The 25,609-nt window shown below is 34.2% G+C and overlaps 1 protein-coding gene across 1 annotated transcript in view; it reads right to left on the reverse strand.

The window, feature by feature from the left end:
- Positions 1 to 25,609, reverse strand: part of LOC126808776 (neurogenic locus Notch protein) — a 429,826-nt gene that overhangs the window by 164,626 nt on the left and 239,591 nt on the right. Inside the window, exons 33-38 of the mRNA XM_056102639.1 lie at positions 19,871 to 19,967; positions 18,862 to 19,032; positions 18,075 to 18,416; positions 12,710 to 12,835; positions 10,637 to 10,792; positions 10,029 to 10,346 (exon numbers count right to left, since the gene is read on the reverse strand). Coding sequence (XP_055958614.1) covers positions 10,029 to 10,346; positions 10,637 to 10,792; positions 12,710 to 12,835; positions 18,075 to 18,416; positions 18,862 to 19,032; positions 19,871 to 19,967 — 1,210 coding nt within the window. The remainder of the gene's footprint in view (positions 1 to 10,028; positions 10,347 to 10,636; positions 10,793 to 12,709; positions 12,836 to 18,074; positions 18,417 to 18,861; positions 19,033 to 19,870; positions 19,968 to 25,609) is intronic.

Consider the following 25,609-nt stretch of genomic DNA (forward strand, 5'->3'; position numbering starts at 1 on the left):
TGGAAGCCGTGGTATCGTATGCCTGACCCTTGCAATCACTGATTCGCATTTTCTGCTTTTCGAGACTCTCCACAATTGACTTAGCGATAGCCTCTCCGGTCAACCGTTGAAGGTCACATATGTCGAGAAGAACTTCCATTTTTCTTGGTTTGTTTTTGTCAGAAATGAAGTCCAGGTTCGTAGACATACAGATAAAACTGATCGACCTTGAGTGGTGGTTTCGTCTGCTATTAGTGAGTAGTGCGGGCATTTCTCCAAACAACGCCGGAAAAAATCACGGTAAAGGTCAGCTGCAATGGACAGTATCGATGACTGAATAGTTTTACTTGTATACCGGGCATTCTTTGGTCCATTCACAAGATGGTCTCTGAGTGTAGAGTTAGACTTAGCAAGGAGACGAAGAATTGCGCTGAAATTCCCTTCGTTAGCGTCAGGTTCCTCCAAGAAATTCAATTTATCGTCGCGATGACCACGCATAGCAATTTGCTGCTTAGCACAGAGCAATACCGCGTCGACGATGGGCGGAAGAATGCTTTCATTTCGATCAGCATTCTCCATAGCTATTCTATCTAATTGTACATCAATACGGCCTCCAATATTGGTCAGATGTCCGCGAATAATAGTTGCCTGGTCACAACACAATGTCCCTTCAGCAACGCTTTCGAGTTGTTATAGTTTCTGAACGGAGCTTTTACAAAGACACCAAGTTGAGCTTTCTCGTGTTCCCTTAAAAATAACAAGCAGGGTAAACACCAACCGCCTCTAAATTCAACCTGATTACTATAAGCGAGCCAGGTGTGTTCTTTCAACCATTTCCACTGGAAGGACAGATACCGTTTTTTTGACTCACACAATCGAGAATCCAACGAATCTTGAGGCGATGGCTTCCAACAACTGTCGATGAAGTTGATCTTATCCGAGTCTGACAATTCATTATTTCCGCTGATGATCTGCGAAACATCATAAGGCTATACAGGTAAAACCTCATGTTCAACTGATGGCTTATTTGATGAAACCTCATGAGAAACCATATCAGCAACATTACCACTAGCCGAAGACACAACAAGTTGGACATCATCAACAGGAGTGATTGATTTCACTTCAGATATCGATTCCACGCCATCTACTGTATCAACTTCCTTCCTCTTTTTCGTAAAGAATGAGGTAACGGTAAGTTGTTGGCGTTTTTGAGCAGGACGGTCGCCCATACCTTCTGATTATGATTAAAGCACATATAAATAGAAGGGCACAAACGTACTTGTGGCTATGGAGCACAGAGGCCCGGAAACCAATATTATAATCGCAGTACTTAGTCACCCCCAATATAATAATACACTCTATAGCCCCCTTTACACTACACGTTTTAACCGTACCTGGAACGTTTTGAGTGAAAGTGGAACGGTTCCATTTTTTACTTATGTTTAGTAGTGTAAACGGGTCGAGTCAAGGCGTGCCGTGACAGGAACGGTTCCTCAACGAGGTGGTCTGAGAACGGTTCCAGACACGGCACGGTAAAATCTTTGTAGTGTAAACATAACCCGTCCTGAGAACGAGTTTCTACGCAAGCGTCAATATCAACCTTGACGTTTGTTATTGTTAGGCTTTGACGTTTGTTTGTAAACATTACTGACACTGTTGCTGTTGGTTCATATGATATAGGCATTAAGCCAACCAAAAAACAATGATTTCATTTCGATTTTAGTTTACCTTTTAATCTAATTAATCTTAACAACACCAAAAAGAAATATTATATATATCATTAACGTTATAATACTTTAAATACTACATTTAATATGATTTCCATTTTTGTGTCTACATGTATGTATACGTATTTAACTTAAATATTTAATTTAAAAAAAACCCAAAAAACTTGTCTGATTTTGCGTTTTTTAAATCTCTCAGGGGGGGGTGACTAGTCACCCCCCCTGGATCCGCCACTGAAGGTGTCAATACGTGTTAAGTCTGAATCTTATATCATATAGACACTCCGAGTATACATGTTTGTACAATCCATTAAATCTTACATAATACTATTTCAACAACCTACACCTGATATATAGATTAAATCTTGCAATTAATCTGTCACTTAATATATGTCTAAAATTGAGTTACAAATAAAATATGAATTAAGAATACAATATTGAAATTTCCCAAATGATATTGTATTACAAATAGTCGTTTATAAAAAATGGTGACTTAGCGCAAAAATTAAAATATACGAAAATTATTATTATTATTATGAACTGCGGCGTTAGGCAGGAAGCGCAATGTGTCTGAATCCGTCTAAGTGTCTTGTTATTTGAGTCTAAATAGTCAACAAAGAAAATGGCGTCAAACGGATAAAATCATATCTCGTCTGAAGATAAAGAGTCGGTAAAATAAAAAGGTTATTGATCGATTGATTCGGCTGAAATTTGGTGTGAGATCATTGCTAGTCCTCCTGAACATCCCCTGCAAATTTCAAGTCTCTACGACTATGGGAACTGGTACAGGTGCAAAAGTGCAATAGCGCCGAATGTTCTAGCTCAATTAGAAGGAAAGTTATTGTGTCCCAAAAAGTGTGATGGACAGACAGACGGACAAATCCATTTTAATAGTCCCTTGCTTTCTTCGAAAGGTGGGGGACAATAAAAATAATTAACGATTTAGTTGAAAGTGGGTGTCCCAAATAGTCACGCTGGTATTGTTGTATATTTCAAGGTCAAAAATATTTGTACATGAATAAATATAGTATATATATATATGTTATTGTTGTTTAGGACAGTTCATAATAACTGATTGACATGATTTCGCATTATGGTAATAATCCTTTATAACTAGTACAGCTGAGCAGTAATGACAGGTTTCACCGGTGCCACGTTACCCTAAACATATGTCACTTCCGGTACCAATGAAACCATTAAACAGGTTTCCACATAAGCATTGCACACATCAAATAAAATGGACCCCGAATCAACCAAATCCAGCAATATCAATTCATTTTATACATTTGTTACATGTAAGCCTATTTCTCCGCAACTGAACAAGTTAGAAACCATTTTATGATATCTATATGATTCCATGGGTTCATTCTATTAGTTGATTGGAATCAAATATCCAAATTTTAAACAAATAACAAATATGACTCATCTGAATAAATTATTTGTTTCGAAAGCTATAAATATAGTTTCTGCCCAAATTACGTCATTTCCGATGATACTGAAAATGTTAAATTGGTTTGACCTGGTCACAATTGACATTACGCATCAAATGGTATCACTTTTATGATAATCCAATAATAATTGACTCTTTTAAAGGCAAAATAGCATAAAAAGTGACACTTGCAAAATTGACCATTTCTCGGCAACTGCTCATATTATAAACTAATTTTGAGATAGATTCTCTTTGTATGAAATAATGTTACAAGTTTATGAAAGTCACAAAGAAATTTTTAAAATATGAAACGCCTGAATGGGTTGTAAATAGCTCAATTTTACACCGTTTTTCACCTTTAAATCGAAATGGCGCAAAAATGATATCAAATTACTTTTTACTTATTTTAAAAAAATAAGATGTTCCTAACCGCCAAAATTGTAGTTTTGGTCAAAATTACATCATTTCCGCTGCTGACAGAAAGCTTTATCGTTAATAAAAAAGTTGAGACTTTGCACCATTGAGCATATGAACTTTGTTTTATACAAATCGAGCAATAAATAATTAACGTAGAACCCATAAACTGAATTAGCCAATAGCGGCCAAGGTGAATTATCGATACAAAATTTTTTCATATTTTTGCTCAAATCACATGACCTTTTAAATATAGGTAAAGCGCCATAAAAAAAATAATCATAAATAAAAAAGTTTTTTGTCAAAATTTGGCGCCTAATATCTTCAAGATTAATAGAAAATCAAAAATCTAAACAATCGTAGCTATTTGCTGTGTCTCAGGCTATGTCAAAATGTATCAAATGATAAAATCCGACAATTATATTAAAGGACAATATTGGTGCCAGACATTATCACATATGTGATAGAGCTGGTTAAACACATTCCAAATATAATTTTAACACAGAGATCATTGCTACGATAGCTGAGTAATACAGGTTTCCTGAATCGGAAGTGACAAACGCCAAAGGAAAACATGAGTCATACCTCTATATAATTGATTGATGTGACGAGTGATAACAGATACATGGCCGAATTTCTGCTCACTAATAATTCCTTCCAAGACCAAAAGTTGTTATATAGGACTGTAAGAGGATACCTGACAATTCAATAAAGTAATTGAATGTTATTAGATAAGAGAACACAAGAAAAATAGAAATAGTCCTTACATCCCCTTGTTTTTATTCATTCTATACCTAATAAAAACATGGTAATGCACAGACTTTTTCTGTTTTTCTTTCGTGTTCTCTTATCTAGTGGCAGTCAATTCTTTTTATGAATTGTCAGACTTCACACAACAACTTTTGGTCTTGGAAGGAATTATTAGTGAGCAGAAATTCGACCGTAGCAATGATTTCTGTGTTAAAATTATATTTGGAGCGTGTTTAATTAGTTCTATTACATATGTGATAATGACTGACACCAATATTGTCCTTTAATTAATTGCATGTTTATCTTTTTCGAAAGTTAGCTTTGCTCTTAACTTTTACAAGTCTTTTATATGTTATGGTTTCTGTGTTTTACTTTGAATTTTTATTTTTTTAAAAATCTATTCCCATTCTCCTATTGTATCATTGATGAAACTTGAAATGTATGTTTATAACCCAATGAGCATGTTCTGCTTAGGGTAAGCAGAGATAAGCAATTTGATTGGTTGATGCTATGGAACACAATAACTTTAGTTCTGATAAAGTGAGAGTGATCAAACTTTGACTACTGTCTGTTGCAGGCGACACTAGGACTCAAAAAATTCCTTACTATTTCTTCAATTTTTAATTCAAATGGTTAAAACTTAACGACCTACCTGGAATTGTCACCCAATTACTTTCTTTGTCGAACCTTAACGCCTATAAGTTCGATAAAATACTTTATTCTCTTGTAAATTTCACATTTTTCGACACTAATCAATTTCTCAGAACATAAACATTACCACTGCACCTGCGTAAGTTGGGTCACTCGTATATCATGTAGGGGTATAAGGTATTCCACAAATCGGGTGCATTCGGTTAATAATATTTGTGTGGGAGGATTCTCCGGTTTGTTTTGCGGCAGTGCGAGAGGTGTGTATGTGTGTGTGTTAAGGTTTATTTGGTTACCGGTATTTTAATAGTCCTTAGAGATATTCATAGTATTGCATGTATCCTAAAATATTCCTCACAGAACACTTATTTTCAGCATTAGATGACATGGTAACCTTTCTGATAAAGTGTAAATTTGTACATCTTATAATTTTATGGACTTAAATAGTTTTAATTAACGGTATCTAATTTTATTCATATTCGCGTTCCACAGGCACACAAGATTTGTTTCAGATATTGTCGAGAATAGATAGAAAAAACGGATCGTGGAAAATATAATTCCTTGAATAATGGATCATCCTTTCATCACATGCATTTGTAAGTGCAAGATGATGTGTGTATATAAGAAGGTGCATACTGGGTAAGTGATTATTGTTATTTACAATTTCAAAATGAAGATTACGCGATATGTGAACCAATGTATCAATCGTTTATTTACTTATTTTGAGAAACCGAGTAAAATGAATTATAGATGTTATAAAAGTTCCAAAAAAGAGATTGCCTACGCACTGATATACCCTTAAAATCTGTGTACGGGGCTTTGAAAAATGACTCATCTACAACACAGGAAAATAAATAAAAAAGCAAGGTTAACAAATGTTCAACAAAATTAGATAATTTTGACCTGATGACAATAAGAGAGACCATCCATAAACTACACGATAATGGCCAGAATGTAAGTGCAGTTCATTTAAATATGTTTCATCATTGCTATTCGACTTTTATACATATGCCATGTTCTGCATTACATAACCTTGATTTAATAATTATCTATATAACATTATACGTGTCAACATAGTACCAAGAAATACCCCACCAGTGAGTGGATTGAAATTTGTTTGCAGCTTTGATAACATGAGATATTGTACTTGCAGGTAGAATGGTGGCCTTACATCGTCCTCCTCAACAATATAAGACCGACGACATAGCCCATCAGCATGGACATTTAGCCTTGAGTTAAACCCAATAGGGATAATTCAAGGTAATACTTAACACTGAAATTTGGACGGCAGTCAAGTTGAAGGCATTGAAAGATAATAAATCTTTTCCTATCTGTGATGTTAAAAACGGTTAAAACATTCATTTATGGAAGTTTTTACTACACCTTATAACATTTTAAAGTGTCTCCACATTAAATCAAAAATACTTTTATTTTACCACAAGAAAAGACCTATGTTGCCCGAAGAAACACCAATTTTAAAATCAAAGACGTTAAGCGTCTGTTCCTGAAGGCAAAGGCTAGTGTGACAACTTACTGGAGACTGGGCTAAGGCATGTCAACACATCATAGACAAGGTGGGGGATCAGTGGTGTTGCAAATGAAGATTCGAGTGATGATGATATAAACGAGTGTAGTGTAGGCCTATGTGATTGTGAGAACACCGGGAAGTGAATCAGGTGCGATTGTGGATTGGGTGGGCTGTGATTTGTGTGAAAGGTGGATGCATGTGAAAGTACTGGGAAAGAGATTGATGTAAGCGCAAGTGTGGTGAAGTGTGTAGATTGTGTGCGTAAATTGTATGATAGATAGCGTGAATGTAGGCCAAACAACTTCTATAATATATATTGTATATAGTCGGGGCATTTTCTGTGAATTTGTGTAAATAAATGATTTGTATAAAACAGTTTATTTTCCGTTTTCTTGTTTAAAAGGTAGACTTGCAGAAATTGAATTAAGTTCAAGATAAATCAATATGAATAAATTAAATGTAAAAAAAAACACCTGTGGTCTGAACACAAAAACGCAAATTACGTACCCTTGATTTATCAGGAGTTGACCTTGTGTGGCTACTACCCAATTCCGTTTTCTGTCATATTATCACTTGCTTAGGGGCATTTCACAAAATAAAAAAAAAACTAAATCAAACAAGAAATAGAGTAGGCTATCTATAAAAATATCTTAGGAGCGCCCCATTTTCAATTGGATTAAAACTTTTAAAAAAGAAAAAAAAAACAAGAAAACTCTATCAATATATTGCCAATTATGGTGGTCCGCGAAGGTAGATATTTTTGTAAAAAGTGCCACAAGACAATGATTTGGCGGTCTGAAAATTGTATTAAAAGTCGTACAAAGCCAAATAAAATCGCCAGTTATATATCTATTATCCTAAAGCCAGATAGACAATTCGTTTGAATTGTCATTTAGCCTACTTACAAATTCCTATGATGTGTCACTACAATATTGGGTCAAACTTTGTATGTAGTTTATATCAATTTCCAAAATTTAATATCTAAGGCAGTGGAGTAAACAACTGTGGTCTGAAACCAAATAGCAAATTTATATGACCTTCCTTAAAGCAAGTTATATTCTACTGGGCCGAAACAATTATTTAAACATGCAAGTAGGACGAAACGACCCCAAGTCAAATCCACATCCCTGTTCGATTTGGTTTATTCCAAATAACTAGGTCAAGCATGGCTGTCTTCAATACCACGAAGTAAATAAACAACGATTTTTCAAGAGAGAAAGGTTATATCTTGATCTGAAATTAGTTAACGTGCAGTATAAAGTAAAGGGATGACAATTTCAGGTAGGTCGTTAAGTTCTAACCATTTTAATTAAAATTGAAAAAATAGCAACCAATTTTCAAGTCGGAGTGTCGCCTGGAACAGACAGTAGGTGAATACCTTGACATTGTTCGATCGTGCGTATTTTCCACTAAGGCTAAGCAGAGATAAGCAATTGGTTGAGACGTTGGAACACGATAACTTTGGTTCTAATTGGGTGAGAGTGATGAAACCCAAAGTATAGATTCATTGCGTCAATCTTGACTAAGTTCGATGATGAGAATTTTCTGCTTAGGCTTAGTGGTGAAAAGCAATTTGATTGGTCAAGACTTTGGAACATAAAAACTTTGCTTTTAATTAAGGAAGCATGTTGTTTAAACCTGGTGTAGATATTCATTAGGTGAGTTTAATGATTAACATTTTTCGCTAAAGCTAAGCTATTTCATTGGTTGATGCTTTGGGACAAGATAACTTTGATCTTAACTGGTGAAGAGTGATGAAACTTAGTGTATAGTTTCACTACCAGGCACTTCAAAACCTTGACTGAGTTCCATTGTGAACATTTTCTGCTTAGACCAAGTATAGATAATCAGTTTGATTGCTTGGTACTTTTCAAAAAGATCAATATGCAATTAATTAATATGTGTCATCTATTTATTTGGGATTGCGGCGAGGACATCAGCCTCAGGGTTGGCTTGTTTTCATATCAACCGCCACTTAGTGGCCATACTAATCCTTGGTTAATTTTAGTTTCTTTGTAAATTATCACCCTATTGAATGAATGTCCTTCATCTTGTTGTCTTGCATGGTTTCTCGATTTGTTATAATTTTCCTGTATATATTCGCCTCACAATTTGCATTAGTTATGTAGATTTTACAGCAAGAACTTCGCTTTTCCACAAAGCAAGTAGATTCTTTTTCCCAACTGGGTTTTTTCTATTCAGATTGACCATACCAAATGTCAATCAGCTGGAGCCCCTGTTTTAACTTGACTTTATTATGACGAAGGGAATTTTAACACTGTGGTTTTTTATGTGTATTACTGAATTACTGTCTGAACCTTGCTATTTTATAAACGGATTTCTTCGATTATGAACAAACTATTTAACTTCGGTTATTATAAACTTACCTGTGTGTTTGAAATCAACTCCGGTTAAATAAAATCCATTGCACAATTAAATATCCCAATAAATAAAGAAGTTCTCTCTTGAAAAATTGAACCCAAACAAACTTTTGACATAGGGCAATACAAAAATGGAAGCCGGTTACGTCATTCTTCGAGAGATATCATTTCGTATAAAGGGGTGACAGCATGCTACATTGAAACGTTTTACGGTACATTTACGACAATTCGTGGTATTAGCCTTGGCTTGGTATTGAGTTTGGGGGTTCGGCCCATATCTCTTTATTTTATTAACATCTTTTTACATTCTAGTAAAATCCCTGCAAAGTTTATACAGTTTCTTTTGAAATAATATAATTTTGTTTTAATTATTTGATTATAGGTTTTTTGGCATTATACACCCACAGAATTGGCAGCTTCGGGGTTGCCGCAACACGCTTGTATATGTTGCTGAAACGGTTATCATTTCCTCAAAAGAATGATATTAAGTTAACGATGCACTCGGAAACTTCGTCGTGAGCTTCATGTTGTTTCTTAAATTATTTATAATACATGTATAAAGAAGATAGGGAAGGTTTAGTTTAAATACGACTTTATTTTTATGAGTATCCGTGCAATCATTGATATTTTCATTGTGAATGAAATTTGGTAGACTGGCCATCAATGGTTTCAATATAAATCTTCTATGTAATTGCCTTTAGTTAAAATTTTTCATCGCCCAAACTCAAACGATCGAAACGATCGGGTTTGTTTTCATAGCAACACATGGTTGTCAAACTCGCTGTCAAAACTAAACACCCCCACAACAACTGTAATGGTTTCGTCCAATACGTGACGAAAGCTATGTTTTATTCCACTTTGTAGAAAATATAAGTAAACACGCCAAATTTTTCAAGAGTTGGGATATTTAATTGTGCAATGGATTTTATTTAACTGGAGTTGATTTCAAACACACAGGTAAGTTTATAATAACCAAAGTTAAATAGTTTGTTCATAATCAAAGAAATCCGTTTATAAAATAGCAAGGTTCAGACAGTAGCTTGATGACATTGAGCGAATAATCTTCGAAACATTGCCCAAATAAGTTGGAGGCATTTTTCCACAAGTATGTGTTATAGTTTATTGCTCTATCCAGTTACTAACTGCCTCTAAAAGATTAAATAAAATGTACTTACTTGAGCATAGTAGGGTGTCAAATGCTTTACCCTCTGTACCTAAAATCCGGTGACCTTTAGAGTTCACACAATAACATCGTTCCATCTGATTGGTGAAGATGTTTACGTCACACTGAATGTCATCAAACTTTCCATTGGGCTTGCAGGTAGCGGCCATCACTGAGAGGTTATAGTAACGATCACCCAGTCCTCTCTGTAGAGTTTCAGTTGTCAAGTTGTATTCACTTGCTTTAATACCTTGGAGCTGACCAGAAAACCCGCCTTTCATCAATTCCATTACTGCTCGCTTTTTCTCACAGGCAGTCATTTTTATAACAGCTGAAATAATAGTTCTGTTAAAAATATTTGAATTTAACCATGTTACATAAAGGTCCTGGGCTCCTGGCATAAAAATATCACTTTTCATTTATTCAGCGAGTTGGTTTCAACTTACTTCAAGACACATTATTATTATTTATCTGATTAGTAGAGCTACAATTTTATTGTTTTATGGATATATAAATAGCAAAGAGTGATTATGGTGAAAATAGACAAACCGCCCAGAAGCTTTTTATGTGACCATTAGCAAAACAAGGATGAATCAAAGAGAAAAAAAGCCTGTTACTTACATGATTGTGGTGCTAAACATACAGGTCCTCCATTTTGTCTACAGTTACAAAGATGACCATCTTGCCAGTTACCGACACACTGTGCGGACAGGTCGGTAGTATTACACAGGTTAACATTTATATCACATAAGTTTGGTACTGTCATATTCACTCTACCTGTAAACAATACATAAACATATTGTATAAAACGTGGTTGAGAATAATGATACATTGTAGTAATAAAAGAAAACAAATCCTATGGAAAAGTACAACCAACGGATGCCAGGCAACATACGCCCGTATTTTGCAAGAGATGGATAGAGAACAAACTAAAATAAACGTGATCGGGGTCCATAAACCAGGAAGTTATGATCTGAAATGCGCGAATATCGAAAGGGACTAGTATCTTTGGGATATAAACACATGTTTTAAGTTTCACCAAAATTGGACAAAAATCGTTACCTCTAGGGGTTCCACAACCTTGGTATTACATACTTTTACACAATTTGCATACAAGGAGTGGCCATTTTGACAGGCAGTTTCGTTTTGATTTTCCCGACATTCGAACCCAACCCTCATTACGGTGCAACAGTGATACATGTATATTTAAACGGTTTTTAAAATCGGATAAAAAGTCTGACCTCTAGAGGTTCCACAAGCTAAAAATGTACCTGTTCGCACAATCAGGGGCCATAATCCAATGTTTTTTTAAAATCGGATAAAAAATGTGACCTCTAGAGGATCCACAAGCTAAAAATGTGATTGTCGTACAATCAGGGGTCATGGAATATTTTAAAATCGGATAAATAGTGTGATCTCTAGTGCATCCACAAGCTAAAAATGTGATTTTTCGTACAATCTGGAGCCATAATCTAGGAAGTTATAATCTGATATGTGATTTTTCGTACAATCAGGGGCCATAATCCAAGATGTTTTTTTAAAATCAGATAAATAATGCGATATCTAAAGGATCCACAAGCTGTGATTTCCGGACAATCAGGGGTCAAGGAAGATTTTAAAATCGAATAAAAATTGTGACCTCTAGTGGATCCACAAGCTAAAAATGTGATTTTTGTACAATCAGGATCCATAATCTAGGAATTTATGGTCTGATATGTACGAATATCCAAAGGACCTGAGATCTTTCTTTAGGATATAAACATATTTTAAGCTTCATCAAAATCGGACAAAAATTGTTATCTCTAGTGGGTCCACAATCTTGATATTACATACTTTTACACTATTTGCGTTCAAGCAGTGGCCATTATGTCGGGCCGTTTCGGTCCGATTTTTACGAAATTCGAACTCAATCATCATCAGACTGTCGCGATAATATATTTAAACCAATTTTATAAGAGGATAACAATTGTGACCCCTAGAGGGTCGACAAGCTAAAATCACGACTTTTTCGTACAATCAAGGGCCATAATTCAAGGACTTACGGTCCAATATATGCGAAGATCGAAAGGAACCAAGATCTTTGGATATAAACACGTGTTTTAAGTTTCATCAAAATTGGATAAATATTGTGCCTCCAGAGGGTCCACAAGCTCAATATTACATACTCTAACACTATTTTCGTACAGTGAGTGGCCATTTGTTCTGCAGTTTAGGTGCTATTTTAAAGAAATTCGAACCGAACCATCGTTATGCGGTGATATATTCCAACGGAATTTTAAATCGTATAGAAATTGTGACCTCTAGAGGGACCACACGCTAAAGACATGATTTTTCGTTCTATCAGAATCCTTGACGTTACCGTCTTATATGCGCAAATATAAACAGGAACCGAGATCGTTGGGTTATAAACATGTATTTTAAGTTTCATCAAAATCGGATAAAAATTGTGTCCTCTAGAGTGTCCACAGGCTGAGAACGTGATTTTTATTACAATCAGGGGCTATAATCCATGAAGTTACAACCCGGTACATTTTAATACCCAACGGAACCGAGATCTTTGGGAGATAAACCGTCCAGACGGACAAGGGCGATGACAATATACGTCCACATGAAAATGTGGGCGTATAAAAAGCGTATATAGCGAAAGATATTGACCCTGAATTATTTTTATTTGACAAGAATTTAAATATCTACCTGGTTGTTTATGAGAGGGTAATTGACACGCTCGTCCACAACATTTTTCTTGACCATTACAATCATAGTCTTGTGTACAAGATGTATTACCTGGTCCTTCAGTTGGACACACCCCGGGTTTAAACTCTATAAATAAAATAAATAAATTGAAAGTATCAACAAAATTACAGCCAAACTATGTAAAATAAGAAGTAATAGTAGGTATAGTAGAAAGTGTAAGCATATTCTTTGTCGTGCAAATTATAATAATATTTAATGATTTTGCTGTGAATGTCATAAACCATGTAAATGTAATTTTGTAAGAGATGGACAGAGAACAAGCTACAAAAAAGATTGATTTTTCATACAATCAGGGGTCATAATCCAGACAGTTACGGTCCGATACGTGCACGCATCAGATAAAAATTGTGACCTTTAGACTGTCCACAAGCTAAAACCATGATCTTTTGTATAATCAAAGGCTATTATCTGTGAAGTTACCGTCCAATACATGTCAATATCGAAAGGAGCACATAGTTCAAGTTTCGTCACAAGTGGTTGCCAAGCAAGATACGCCTACATTTTGCAACAGATGGACAGAGAACAAGCTAAAATGAAGGATGATTTTTCGTACAATCAAGGGCCATAATCCAAGAAGTGATGGTCTGATACGTGCAAATAATCCATGAAGTTACGGTCCGATGCATGTCAATATCGAAAGAACCCAAACCCCATATTTCAAGTTTCGTCAAAATTAGATAACAAGCGGTTGCCAAGCAAGATACGCCCACATTTTGCAAGAGATGGATAGACAAGCCAATCAAGGGCCATAAACAAGGAAGTTATGGACTGATAAGCGCAAGTATCGACAGGGACACACATCTTTGGGATATAAACATATACTTTACGTTTCATCAAAATCAGATAAAAATTGTGAACTCTAGAAGGTCCACAACCTTTGTATTACATATTTTTACACTATTTGGATACGTTGAGCTGCCATTTTGTCGGACAGTTTTGGTCCAATTTTCATGAAATTCTAACTCAACTGTCATTATTTTTTGTACAATCAGGGGCTATAATCCATGAAGTGAAGGTCCAATATGTGTGAATATCAATAGGACCCGAGATCTTTGGGATATAAACATATATTTTAAATTTCATCAAAATCGGATTAAAATTGTGACATCTAGAGGGTCCACAACTTGGTATTTACATACTTTTACACTATTAGCGTACGTGGAGCAGTTATTTGTAGCAATACACGTCAGTCGGTCGGATATCTAAAGCGGTGCCTTCAAATCATTTACCACATCCGACGTCCGATATATTCTCTGCCACAGATCTTGTTAGTCTGTGATTGTCTAGATTTGTCTGTGGCGTATATTATTGTAATTTTTTAGTGACTAGGCCTTCTCACGTTGTGTATTTACAGCAGCTAACAATATGGTTTTAGGAATAACAGTACAACAATTTCGTTTCTACATTAATGTCAAGCCGGACACCTGATTACAAAGGTTTAAAGTTTATTAAACAATGGTATACATAAAAGTCATTCTCTACATCCTATTCCTGTATAAGTCTAACCAGGGTTGCTAGACCCAGGAAACTACTACGACATCAAATGGTCGTCTAAACAATCTACATAATGTCCCCTCTGATGAGTACAGATCTTAAGTTTTATATGCCTAGACTTCGATTAATTATTCAATTAAGTGATTGGTCAATCACACCTAATGACGTAACGGTAATCCCCCCCCCCCCCCATGGGTGTTTTGAATAATAACAACTTAGCCTTGACTTCAGGACCTTATTATATTCTGTTATTCTCACAGTATTGGGAAACAAATTAACTGTGTTTCCAAATTAACTTATTACAATTATTATTCACATGGTGTTTGGTGTACTGATATCTAACTTGTTCATGTCCAAGCCATAAAAATCTTATATTCGCCCAAAGTGATTATGCATAATAGCACAAATCACCCAACATTATAACAACTCCTCCCCTATTGAAGATTTATGCGAATTATCAGGTAGGAGACCTTTTAAAACTATTTATACCCAACGAAACACATATGTAAATAAAAATTTTAGAAGGGTAAATTTAAAATGGCCGTGTTCTATGGGGTTAATATCTGGACTGGTTGGTGGCCACAGTAACATATTGATGTTGTTCAATACCAAAAATTCTTGTGTCAACCTGGCAGCATGGGGTCTTGCATTATCTTGCTGCATTGTCCATTGTTGTTGCTGTCTAAACAAATGGTACCAAATAGAGTTGAGTGACTTGGTTGATGTAAACCTTTGCAGTTACACTTTTTCCACGACCAGGCCAATATTTTGGAAGACAACGGTCCTACTGTCTCATTATATAACCAATACCGACCCGTACCATGATGTTTGCCCCCCCCCCTCCCATGGATCATGTTCCAAAACATTTCTATCATCATACCGCTCTTGTCATCTACGCCATTTCTCCACCCTGCCATCTACTGTGGACACTCAAAACCGACATTCATCCGTGAATAATACTCTGCCATTGTCGTTGAAGCCATTGGCAATATCTTCTAGCCCATCGCAGGCATCGTCGCTGGTGTCATAATGTTAGTACTGTCTCCTCAATGTACGCTGTCATCTGCGTTTGCCGATGGTGCTTTCTGGCAGTTTCCGGTGCTTGGTGGAAGTGATTTTGTCTATGTTGTATGTAAATTAGGCGATCTTGTCTGTTGGTAGTTACTCTCAGCCTACCGCTACGCTGTCTATCATCAGTTGAGTTCGTCAGGTTTAATTGGTTCAGCAGACGGTGGATAGTGCTAATATAGACGTTAAAGTTTTCAACAACCACCCGTGCGGTCTGTCCAGCCTGGATTCTGCCTATAGCCTGTTCCTGCTGCTGACGTGACAGTCTAGCCATCCTTACAAACGTCGTTACGTGAAGTGATTTATTGAATATTTTTACCGGCGTTTAATACCCAACGATAACCAGATATGCACATGGTTTTAGCGTTCACAAAATATCGTTCGAATGTACGTAAAATGGATAACCAACAGAAAGTCAATTGTAATCCATCATACAGGAAGTTATGTTTTTCCCCCAAAACAATGGACCTATATTTTACATTTTACAATTACCCGACCATGTGGTACAAAATTATCACATTGAAATCAAAACTACACACGTGCCATTAGTTATAAAAACATTTGCGTTTCTTTTGTCGTTGAGTATATTTGCTAAACCATATAATTATATAATTATGCATGCATCATGCAAATATATAAGATTACTATATGATTAACATTCATTATTACATATGACTAACAAATCGCTTCTGCCTAAGGAAATAAAACTCAAAGAATAAACAGAACAAAGAAATTTAAAAAAAAACCCGACAAAATCAAAAATCAAAATCGCATGCAACGCCTCTCAAAAAGTTCATCATTGTGTTTCACAGTCCTACGATAATTCTCTTTAACTAAACACAGAAAAACATAACTAATGTAAATCTTCTTTGATTTTCTTCAAGTGTCCTAATTTTAAAACATTATAACACTGCACTTAATATTTATAAAGTTCAGTTTTCACTTTAAATTCTGCAATTCGTCTTTGGTAACCAGTTATAACTTCCTCAAATTACATCCCAGGAATCCTCAATTTGGTAAATTGGTAGACCATTTCCCCATCTTGGATTTCTATTGGTCTAATTTCAGCTACCATTAGTCTCAAAAATGAAACCTTTACTTTCTTCAAAGTAAGGTATTTCCGTTAATCACATGTTTTCCCAACTTTTCAAGAATATCACTCTTCTTTCATCCGTTAAATTAATTATTCTTAATTCAAAACTTTATTCTATATTTATTCTGACATTATTAGTTTTTATAATACTACGGATTGTTTTTTGGTTTTTTTTTTAGTTTTTATACTATGTAGTATAAAAACTATTGTTTTTGTTCAAATTATTATTATTAATTTTTTCCTCGCATTCTTTGGAAAAAAAACCATGTTCTACAGGATAAAACTCTATACTATCCAAAGTTCAAAAGGTGAATGTTTGTAGGAAGTGGCGTCATCGACGAAAATAAACCAATATTAGACATCGTAGGAAATTCTTTTGTTTTTCAACAAATTTGAATGCGGTTTTCACCAATTTGTAGCTGTTTGTAATTCTCAACTTTTATCTTGGGACATTGTGGCCTCTACGATGCATGCAAATGGCCTAATTTAAAGATCAAAAGTGAAAAGAGTGAAAATTCTGAACGTAACTTTTTTTATTTTTGAAGATTTTGACTTGAAACATTCAGAATATATTACAGAATATATTAAGGCAAAAGTGTCAACATTTTTTTTCTTGATTATCTCCCCTTTGAAGATGAAGTCAGATTTTTTACTTCTTTAATTTTGCCTTATTTAAAAATGTTTGTCAATAGGAGTTTATCAACTTTTTAGAGTAATCTCATAAAGTTAAATTTCACCGGAAGTGCCACCAATTTGAAAATGTAAGTCAATCTTCAAAGATTTTCAGGTGTTGTTAAGAATATTTGAGCTTTTTTGAAAATCTAATCTTACTTTTATTTTTTCAAAAGAGCCGTGGTGGCTCAGCGAGTAAAACCGCTGCCTCGCAAACCAGAACGTTCGTTACCGGTATTGACCGAGACAGTTCCTCGTGGTTCCTTGTGTCCCCGGTGCAGATTGGAGGGTCTGGCAAATGGACCCTTGGCGGTTTTTATTCGAAATAAAATAAAACATTTAAATATATCACCATTACACCATAATGCATAATGATGGTTGAGTTTGAATTTCGTAAAAATCGGAAAGAAATTACTGCCCAACAGAATGGCCGCTCACTCCTTGTACGCAAATATAGTAAGAGTATGTAATACCAAGGTTTCGGGACCTCTAGAGGTCACAATTATTATCTGATTTTGACTAAACTAAAAAATATGTTTATATACCGAAGATCTAGGTCCTATATATTCACGCATATCGGACCGTAACTTCCTGGATATGTCCCCTTGTTGTACAAAACATTGTTTCTTTTTTTGAGCTTTTTCTCTGTCCATATCTTGAAAAATGTGGGCGTATCTTGCGTGGCAACCTTTTGTTTGAAAAAAATGTCAAACTTTGAAATCGGGTAAAATGTTGATGGTAAACGATTAACTATTGTTTTTACTAAAATTATTATTATTATTCATTATAATTATTATTTACCGCGGCATCCTATTTCTCCATGATAGAAAACAGAAATGTAAACAAAGTAATGGTTAATGATTTTATATTCTTGAGCATGCAGTGACACATACTTCACTTAAAATGAAAACAAGGGAGGCTATTGATAAACACAAAGCATGAAAAGGGAAGCATTTCCGAAGCAAAGTATATGTTTACCTGAACAAGTAAAGAGAGAATATGTAGTATTTGTAACATCATTGTGTGTGTCATCAATCATACCACCATTATGATCAACACAAAAACATTTCATTGGTTCATCAGCATTACCCGACATATTATAATAACACTGTTCTCGAAGATATTCACCGGCTTCACTACAATGTGGTTTCCATAGCATCGTCATATTTTTCATCCAATGATATCCTGCATCGAGCATGTTAGGATACTCGGATTGTATTTGACTGGAAATGGAGCTGTTACTTAACATCATGGTCAGATTCTTATACAGATCAATTTGATGCATAACCTGTTTATGGTGGCTTAAACAAGTTTTCTTTTCTACAAAATATTAAATCATGGCAATTAGAATTGAATGGAATAAACTTTGGAAATTTTGCAACAGGCTTGTGATAATGCTCATTTCTATGGTTACGTGTGTGATGCAAGGTAGGAGAATTTTGCTCGGACAGCGGTGTTTTCGCCTACTCTTCTCTATTTTAACTGATAAGGGCTAGTTTACGTGCAATGTGTACACTGATTAACCACACTTTCATTTGTATTTCCGAACAACTAGGGACACTTTACATGACGTGATGTGAATGGATTGCTTAATTGTCAATGACAGAATTTATCAAACATGGCAAATAGGGATAGGATATTGTCTCATTCAGTGTGTGCATGCTTTGTAGATCAGAATGCTAGCATGTTCGCATTGTATTCCAGAAAGTTCTATCAAACATCCTCTAGTTTTTTTTTTAAATTCAAGTTCTATGAAGAATCTTACCTAAAGGTTTGACACATTTCATACCACACCCTGGGCAACATTTCAAATCATCTGGACATTCAGCGTCATTGATACAGGTTGTATCACAAGATTCATATATATTTCTGTACATGTTGATCAGATACTTTACGTTAGCCAGTAATTCATTCGGACATTTACTAGGTTTTGTTACTGTTTAAAAAAATATCAAAAAATTAACGGAAATTACCGTGAATAAATATCAACATCAATTATTGTTAATAAATATTGCATTCAAAAGTGGAAATTTTGTGGATTCTGCTTTGTGGAATGAGTATAATAGCCCTCTGAATTTCCTGGCCTATTCCATGCGAATGAATATTTCATGGGCACTAGAATCTCCCCACAGCGGCAAATAATTCTACAGCTCAAACATTTATTCCTGGAAATCTTTATAAAAATTTTGCTACGCGATCTCGGCCTCCAATCGTTTAACCTTTATCAAATTCTAAATTCTAAACAGTCAATGCTTAAACACTATAAAAATATTAACATAATTTATTAGTCAAATAAGCGTTATTTTATTAGTACATTAATAAGAATCTGATACTGTTTATACTAAATAATCAATTATGATTACAAATTTCAACAATTTTTCTTTTATAAAAATATTTTTAAAAAAAGTTTATAAGAAAAGAAATCCATAATAATTACTATTTTCATACCTAAAAAGGTGGGGTTTTTTATGGATAAATCATTGTTTCTGTTACGGAAATCATATTTTAATATTATTAAAATACTTTGAGACCTATAGACCTGAAGAACATCTAATTAAACCATTACCCAATTGTATAGGCTGTGTTGAGGGATTTCAATTACGGACAGCAAACTCCAGGAATAAAGTCTGGACGATTATCCTTGGTGTGTGGCATATCTACACCCAGACTGTAGATAAATGATAAACATTACAACAAAATGGCTGACAAAATGGCTGGCAAAGTGGTTGCCAAGTTTGTTTCCTAAAAAATTACGACCCGCTTCTAGTACTTACCTGGTTTACATACAGGTCTGTCACATGGCGACCACGTGTTCCCACAAATATAAGTTTCTTCTGTAACACATTTTGATCCAGAAGCACATGGAAAACCCTATACGACATAAAAACAGTACCATAAACACATGCAGATAATTAAATAATCTATCAAATTTGCTTAAAATCTGGTGTATGTTTACGGCTGTTATTTTTTTAATGCTGTACCTATGTAGGCCTAGTGTTAAAATCAGAAAAAGCAGTGGCCATGCAAGATTCACCTACATTTTGCAAGTGATATACGGTGAACAGGGAAAATCAATAGGGCTCATCCTCTCATTGCCCCAATGCTTCATTTACCAATTTAAATGATTTAGTATGTCACAGACATGCTGACAAAAGCTCAGTTTTAAAAAAAAAAGTGTCCGCATTGGTCAAGGCTATTGCATAGTTTTAGAGACTATTGGCAGCCCAAATTGGGAGCAATGAACAATGATAAAAATATACATTGTTTAATATGTTGATTATAATATTTTAATATTCTCCAGTCTACTATGTATTAAAGATGCATTATGTAAGATTTAGATAAAGAGCTGGCCGTTCTTGCTATAATAGTTTCAAAATAGATAATTCAAATTTAATATATTGAAAATTTCATTCAAATTACTTTTTCTGAGTGTCGTTATCACTGTTTGAAGTTTTGACATAGATTTTTTATTATCGTAGCAACGTTATTTGTTAATCGAGACCCAGCCTCCTTCTTGATTTTTAAATAAAATCATTAAATGGCAATCGTTTACATCTGTGCCATCCCATGGTCTAGAGCGCTTATTATAGGCTCGTCATCTGAATAAATGTCTATAAAACCTTTAATAGGTAGATTTAGCTCTTACATAATCCACCTTTAACAAAATAACTCACACGCAAAAGAAACGCAAGTTTTGTTTTATACAAATAGGCAAAAAACTCAGAGCCATAAATTGATATAAATTGTAACATGTAGAGCAGCCTGGTGGTTTTAGGAACATTTTTGATTGTTTTTGGGAAGTCCAGTGTAAGGTCGCATCGAATTAATGAATCGCCAGAACACAACATTTCAATGAATGTGTGGGCACCATGCACACATTTCTTGTGAAATCGAACATGCACAAATTGTCACGAACTTTCAGTTGGTATAAAAGTGTGGCCAATATTAAGCCTATCACTCATTGTTAAACAATGACACGCTTAACTGAAATTCAGTAAAACCAGGCTATCGGACGTTTGGAAGCTGGGGAGTCTGTGCAAGAAGTTGCCCATCATTTCAACATAGACATAACCACAATTTACCGTCTCAAGCATCCATACAATGCAACACAGATCACAAATGACCTTCCTCGGAGCGGTAACCAATTGTCAGTAGTGTAGGAGGTACCCTGAGGCTATTGCGGCACCCCGAGGATGCGGCCCCCTGGGGTATTTGGCTGCGACCCCCTGAGGTATTTGGCTGCGGCCCCCTGAGGTATTTGGCTGCGGTACTTTAGGCGATTTACAAATGATCATGTGACAACTACGTAATTTGAATGGTTGATAGAGGTCATCGGTTGTACTTTTTCATATGAATATGGGTTTGAATTGTGTGGGGGATCGCGAAATGTTTTATTTGTACCGTGCATGAGCCCGCGTTGTCATGCCCCGCGTCTTTTTCGTTGTCGCCCCGCCCCAAAGACCAACGCATGTCCTAAAATCCCTTCCAATCAATTCTATAGTTAATTGTATTTGTTCATTTAGTTTTGTTATTTGATTATCTATAATTAAGTTAATTATTTATATTCTACTTCATTATTCATAATCTAATTACTTTTTTTCATGAATTCTTTTTCATGAATTATAAATAATTCAATTTTTTTTTCTCATTAATTAATGTCTTTTTTTAATTAATGTTTTTTTAATTAATGTTTTTTCAATAATTAATTTTTTCATTAATTTTTTTTTCAATATTTATTTTTTATTTGTTTTTTTTTAAATTTTTATTTTGATTTATTTTAAATTGGTAAAATTATTTACGGATCTATTTAAATACGCCAATAACATCTGTATCGCTTCCATCCTTATAGATTTTTCATTAATTATTTTTTTTTCATTAAGTGTTTATTTTATATATATATATATATATATATATAAATTATTTTGATTTATTTTAATTTGGTGAAATCATTTACCGATTATTTGTAGGCAGTTTTTAATTTGGTGGAAAGCTTGCTTCTGTAGTCAACTGTTTGAATTTGGAACAATATTTTATCTGATGAACGTTTTATATTTAATGAAAGGTTTTAATAAAATGTGGTGGTATGATAAATCTGTCCCAATATTTGAATTATGAAAAAAATATAACCAATATGTTCTGTATATAAATGGGTTTTATTTTCGTAACACAGTATTTTAGATATGATTTATATATTATAGCGGTGGTCACTGTTATATTGTACGGAGTTATATGACATGTTTTAGCTATCAAATTGCAGCACACATGTTTATAACCATTCCATGTAATTTAATATCTTTGAGAATTGAAGAAAATATCTTCTGCAGAGAAGATTTGGTGACTAATTTTATGACAGTGTGATGAAAACAAAGTAACCACACACAAAAAAAAGAAACAAAAAAAAACCCCCAAAAAACCCCTAAACACTTTGCCATTCTGTACTCAGACTCAGTATCACTTTTGATGTTTTCGAAATATATTATTTTAAATTTAATTTTTGTTGTAACAGTTTAACGACTTCTTTCTGTGTATATTTGTTGATTTATATTTTTGTGACTGTAATGTATAGAATAATATAAAGATATCTTTGAAAGTATATATTGTGTTAGGTTTCTTTTATACCTCCGAATCTGCACACTGTTACTAGTGAAGCGACACAGACTAAGTGTCAATCGCACTTTCAACCGTCTTATTACAGAATTGAAATTGAAAAAAAATGCTACTAGATCAAGCAACCTACAGCGGTGACTACAAAAGATAAAACCAATCATTGTGGTAGATTTGTCTACCTGTATATTTTTGTGATTTAGTCGTGGACATTGATTCCTGTCAGATACAAATTCTATGATCGATCACTACTCTGGACGAGATTGCTGTACCGTTTCCGTTACTGTGAAAAGCAAAACTCTCGTCAATCACATTTTTCAGATTTAAAGGAGCTAAATCGCTAATATTTTGTACCTACAAATTGACACAAGTGGGTCGGAACGCATATAATAATGTAATATGAATGTAAATAAACTGATTTACATTCAATCGTTTCGGTTTTTACTCTAATTTCAAAGCAGTTATGTTCGGAGAAATACGACAGAAGTCTCAATCGAATGGCAATCTCTAGCGACTGTTTATGCCAGTCTACACCGATAGCATTTATTGCGCATGCTCTCAAGATGAGAATATGGGGGTCACCGTTTGACATGACTTGTTGAATATGTCTAACCTCGTTCCTCGGGTCGTTTGTTACAAATTGCGCTGAAACGCATTATGGTACACGATTCGTGTACCAATCGTAAAAAGTTTATTTTGTCTTAAATATTGGATATCAGAAGCCTATCTTTTCCCGGTAAGATCACAACACCAATGTTGATTAAAATTGACAAATATTTCGTGTTTTCTATGTCGAAGGTTTTAGAAGATAATGAGTTAGAGACTTAGCTACTTTAAGTTTACATGTATAGCAGAATTATTGGCTTTGATAATTACCACTGTTGTCTCATAAGTGTCTAAGAGGTTTGACTTTATTAAAAAAAAATACCCATGTCATAATGGTCAATAGTGTTAAAATATAGGTATGCATTTTAAAGTCATCTCATTTTGTTGTTAAAAAAGACAACTGTTGATAGACCTTTCATGTAAATGGTTAAAATGATCTAGCTTTAATGATATTTTATAAATATGAATTTTTTACCACAAATTACGATGACAGATACTCTAATTCAGATATTTCATGCAAACGTGATGTATATCATTTGTATTATTATAAAATTTGGATCGCCGGGGAGTATAGAAATCAAGGAGTTCTTTTAAATACTCAGGTAAGGTGTCAGAATAAATCGAATTAAACCATTCACAGGGCTTTTAAATTGGACCCTCGTTCGAACTGGAAGCCAATGGAGTGTCTGTAATGGTGGTTTCCATTTATTTTTTTAAATAAATACTTTAATTAAATTAATAAATGGCGAAATAAATCATTTATTGTCCCAAAATAAAGCAAACAATTTGAAAACATTTAAAACATCTGGCACAGCAAAGGCACGGGTATTTAAAACGCTTTTCAAACTTTCCCACGCAAAAAGACACATTCTTCAATTCTCAAGAATATCAGATGACTCCTAAGTGGTGTTGCCTTGTAATTTGATACAATCATCTGGCACAACTAAGCCACTGGCTTTAAAACACATGCCAAACTTTCCCACGCCAAAGACATATTCTTTGGTTCTCACGAATATCAAATGACATCTACGTGTCGTTTCCTTGTAATTTGATAGCTAAACCATCTGACACAGCCAAGACACTGGTTATAAAAAACAAACCAAACTTTCCTATACCAAAGACATATTCTTTGGTTCTCAAGATTTGACTTCAAAGGGGCTTGACTTTTAATTTGATGATTAAAACATATGTCACAACTAACAGACTGGTGTTAAATTTTAAAAAATAGTCACCAAATTTTCTTCGCAGAAGATATTGGTCATACTATTTTCATAATTCAAATATCAGTTCTTATAGATATTAAATTACGTGGAATGGTTATAAATATGTGTGCTGCAATTTGATAGCTAAAACATGTCACAAATCCGTACAAGATAACAGTGACCACCGCTATAATATATAAATCATATCTAAAATACTGTGTCACGAAAATAAATCCCATTTATATACAGAACATATTGGTCATACTATTTTCATAATTTGAATATCAGTTCTCAAAGATATTAAATTACATGGAATGGTTATAAACATGTGTGCTGCAATTTGATAGCTAAAACATGTCATAAATCCGTACAAGATAACAGTGACCACCGCTATAATATATAAATCATATCTAAAATACTGTGTTACGAAAATAAAACCCATTTTTATACAGAACATATTGGTTATATTTTTTTCATAATTCAAATATTGGAACAGATTCATCATACATCCACATTTTATTAAAACCTTTCATTAAATATAAAACTTTCATCAGATAAAATATTGTTCCAAATTCAAACAATTGACTACAGAAGCAAACTTTCCACCAAATTAAAAACTGCCTACAAATAATCGGTAAATGATTTCACCAACTTAAAATAAATCAAAATAATTTAAAAATAAAAAAATAGATATATAAAATAAACACTTAATGAAAAAAAATAATTAATGGAAAATCTATAAGGATGGAAGCGATGCAGATATTATTGACGTATTTAAATAGATCCATGGTATTTTTTGTATATCGGTCAAAAGTTCAAATACCAATACCCCGAAAAAACATCTGTTAAAACATATGTTAAGTACATTATGCAATGTTAACTTTCGTAAATATATTTCAAATGCTAGAATAAAAAAACAACATTTTTAGTGAAGTACGTTGGGGTTTAACTAACTTCAATTAATCAAAACAATTAATATACTAATTAACACATATTATACCCATACTTTTTCTCGACTCTTTGATGAAAATGGGAGGGTATACACCGATACACGGCCACTTTTGAAAAGTGGCCGTGTATCAGTTGAAAGTGGCCGTGTAT

Source organism: Patella vulgata, chromosome 1 (assembly GCF_932274485.2).
Source record: "Patella vulgata chromosome 1, xgPatVulg1.2, whole genome shotgun sequence".
NCBI classification, from domain to species: Eukaryota; Metazoa; Mollusca; class Gastropoda; family Patellidae; genus Patella; species Patella vulgata.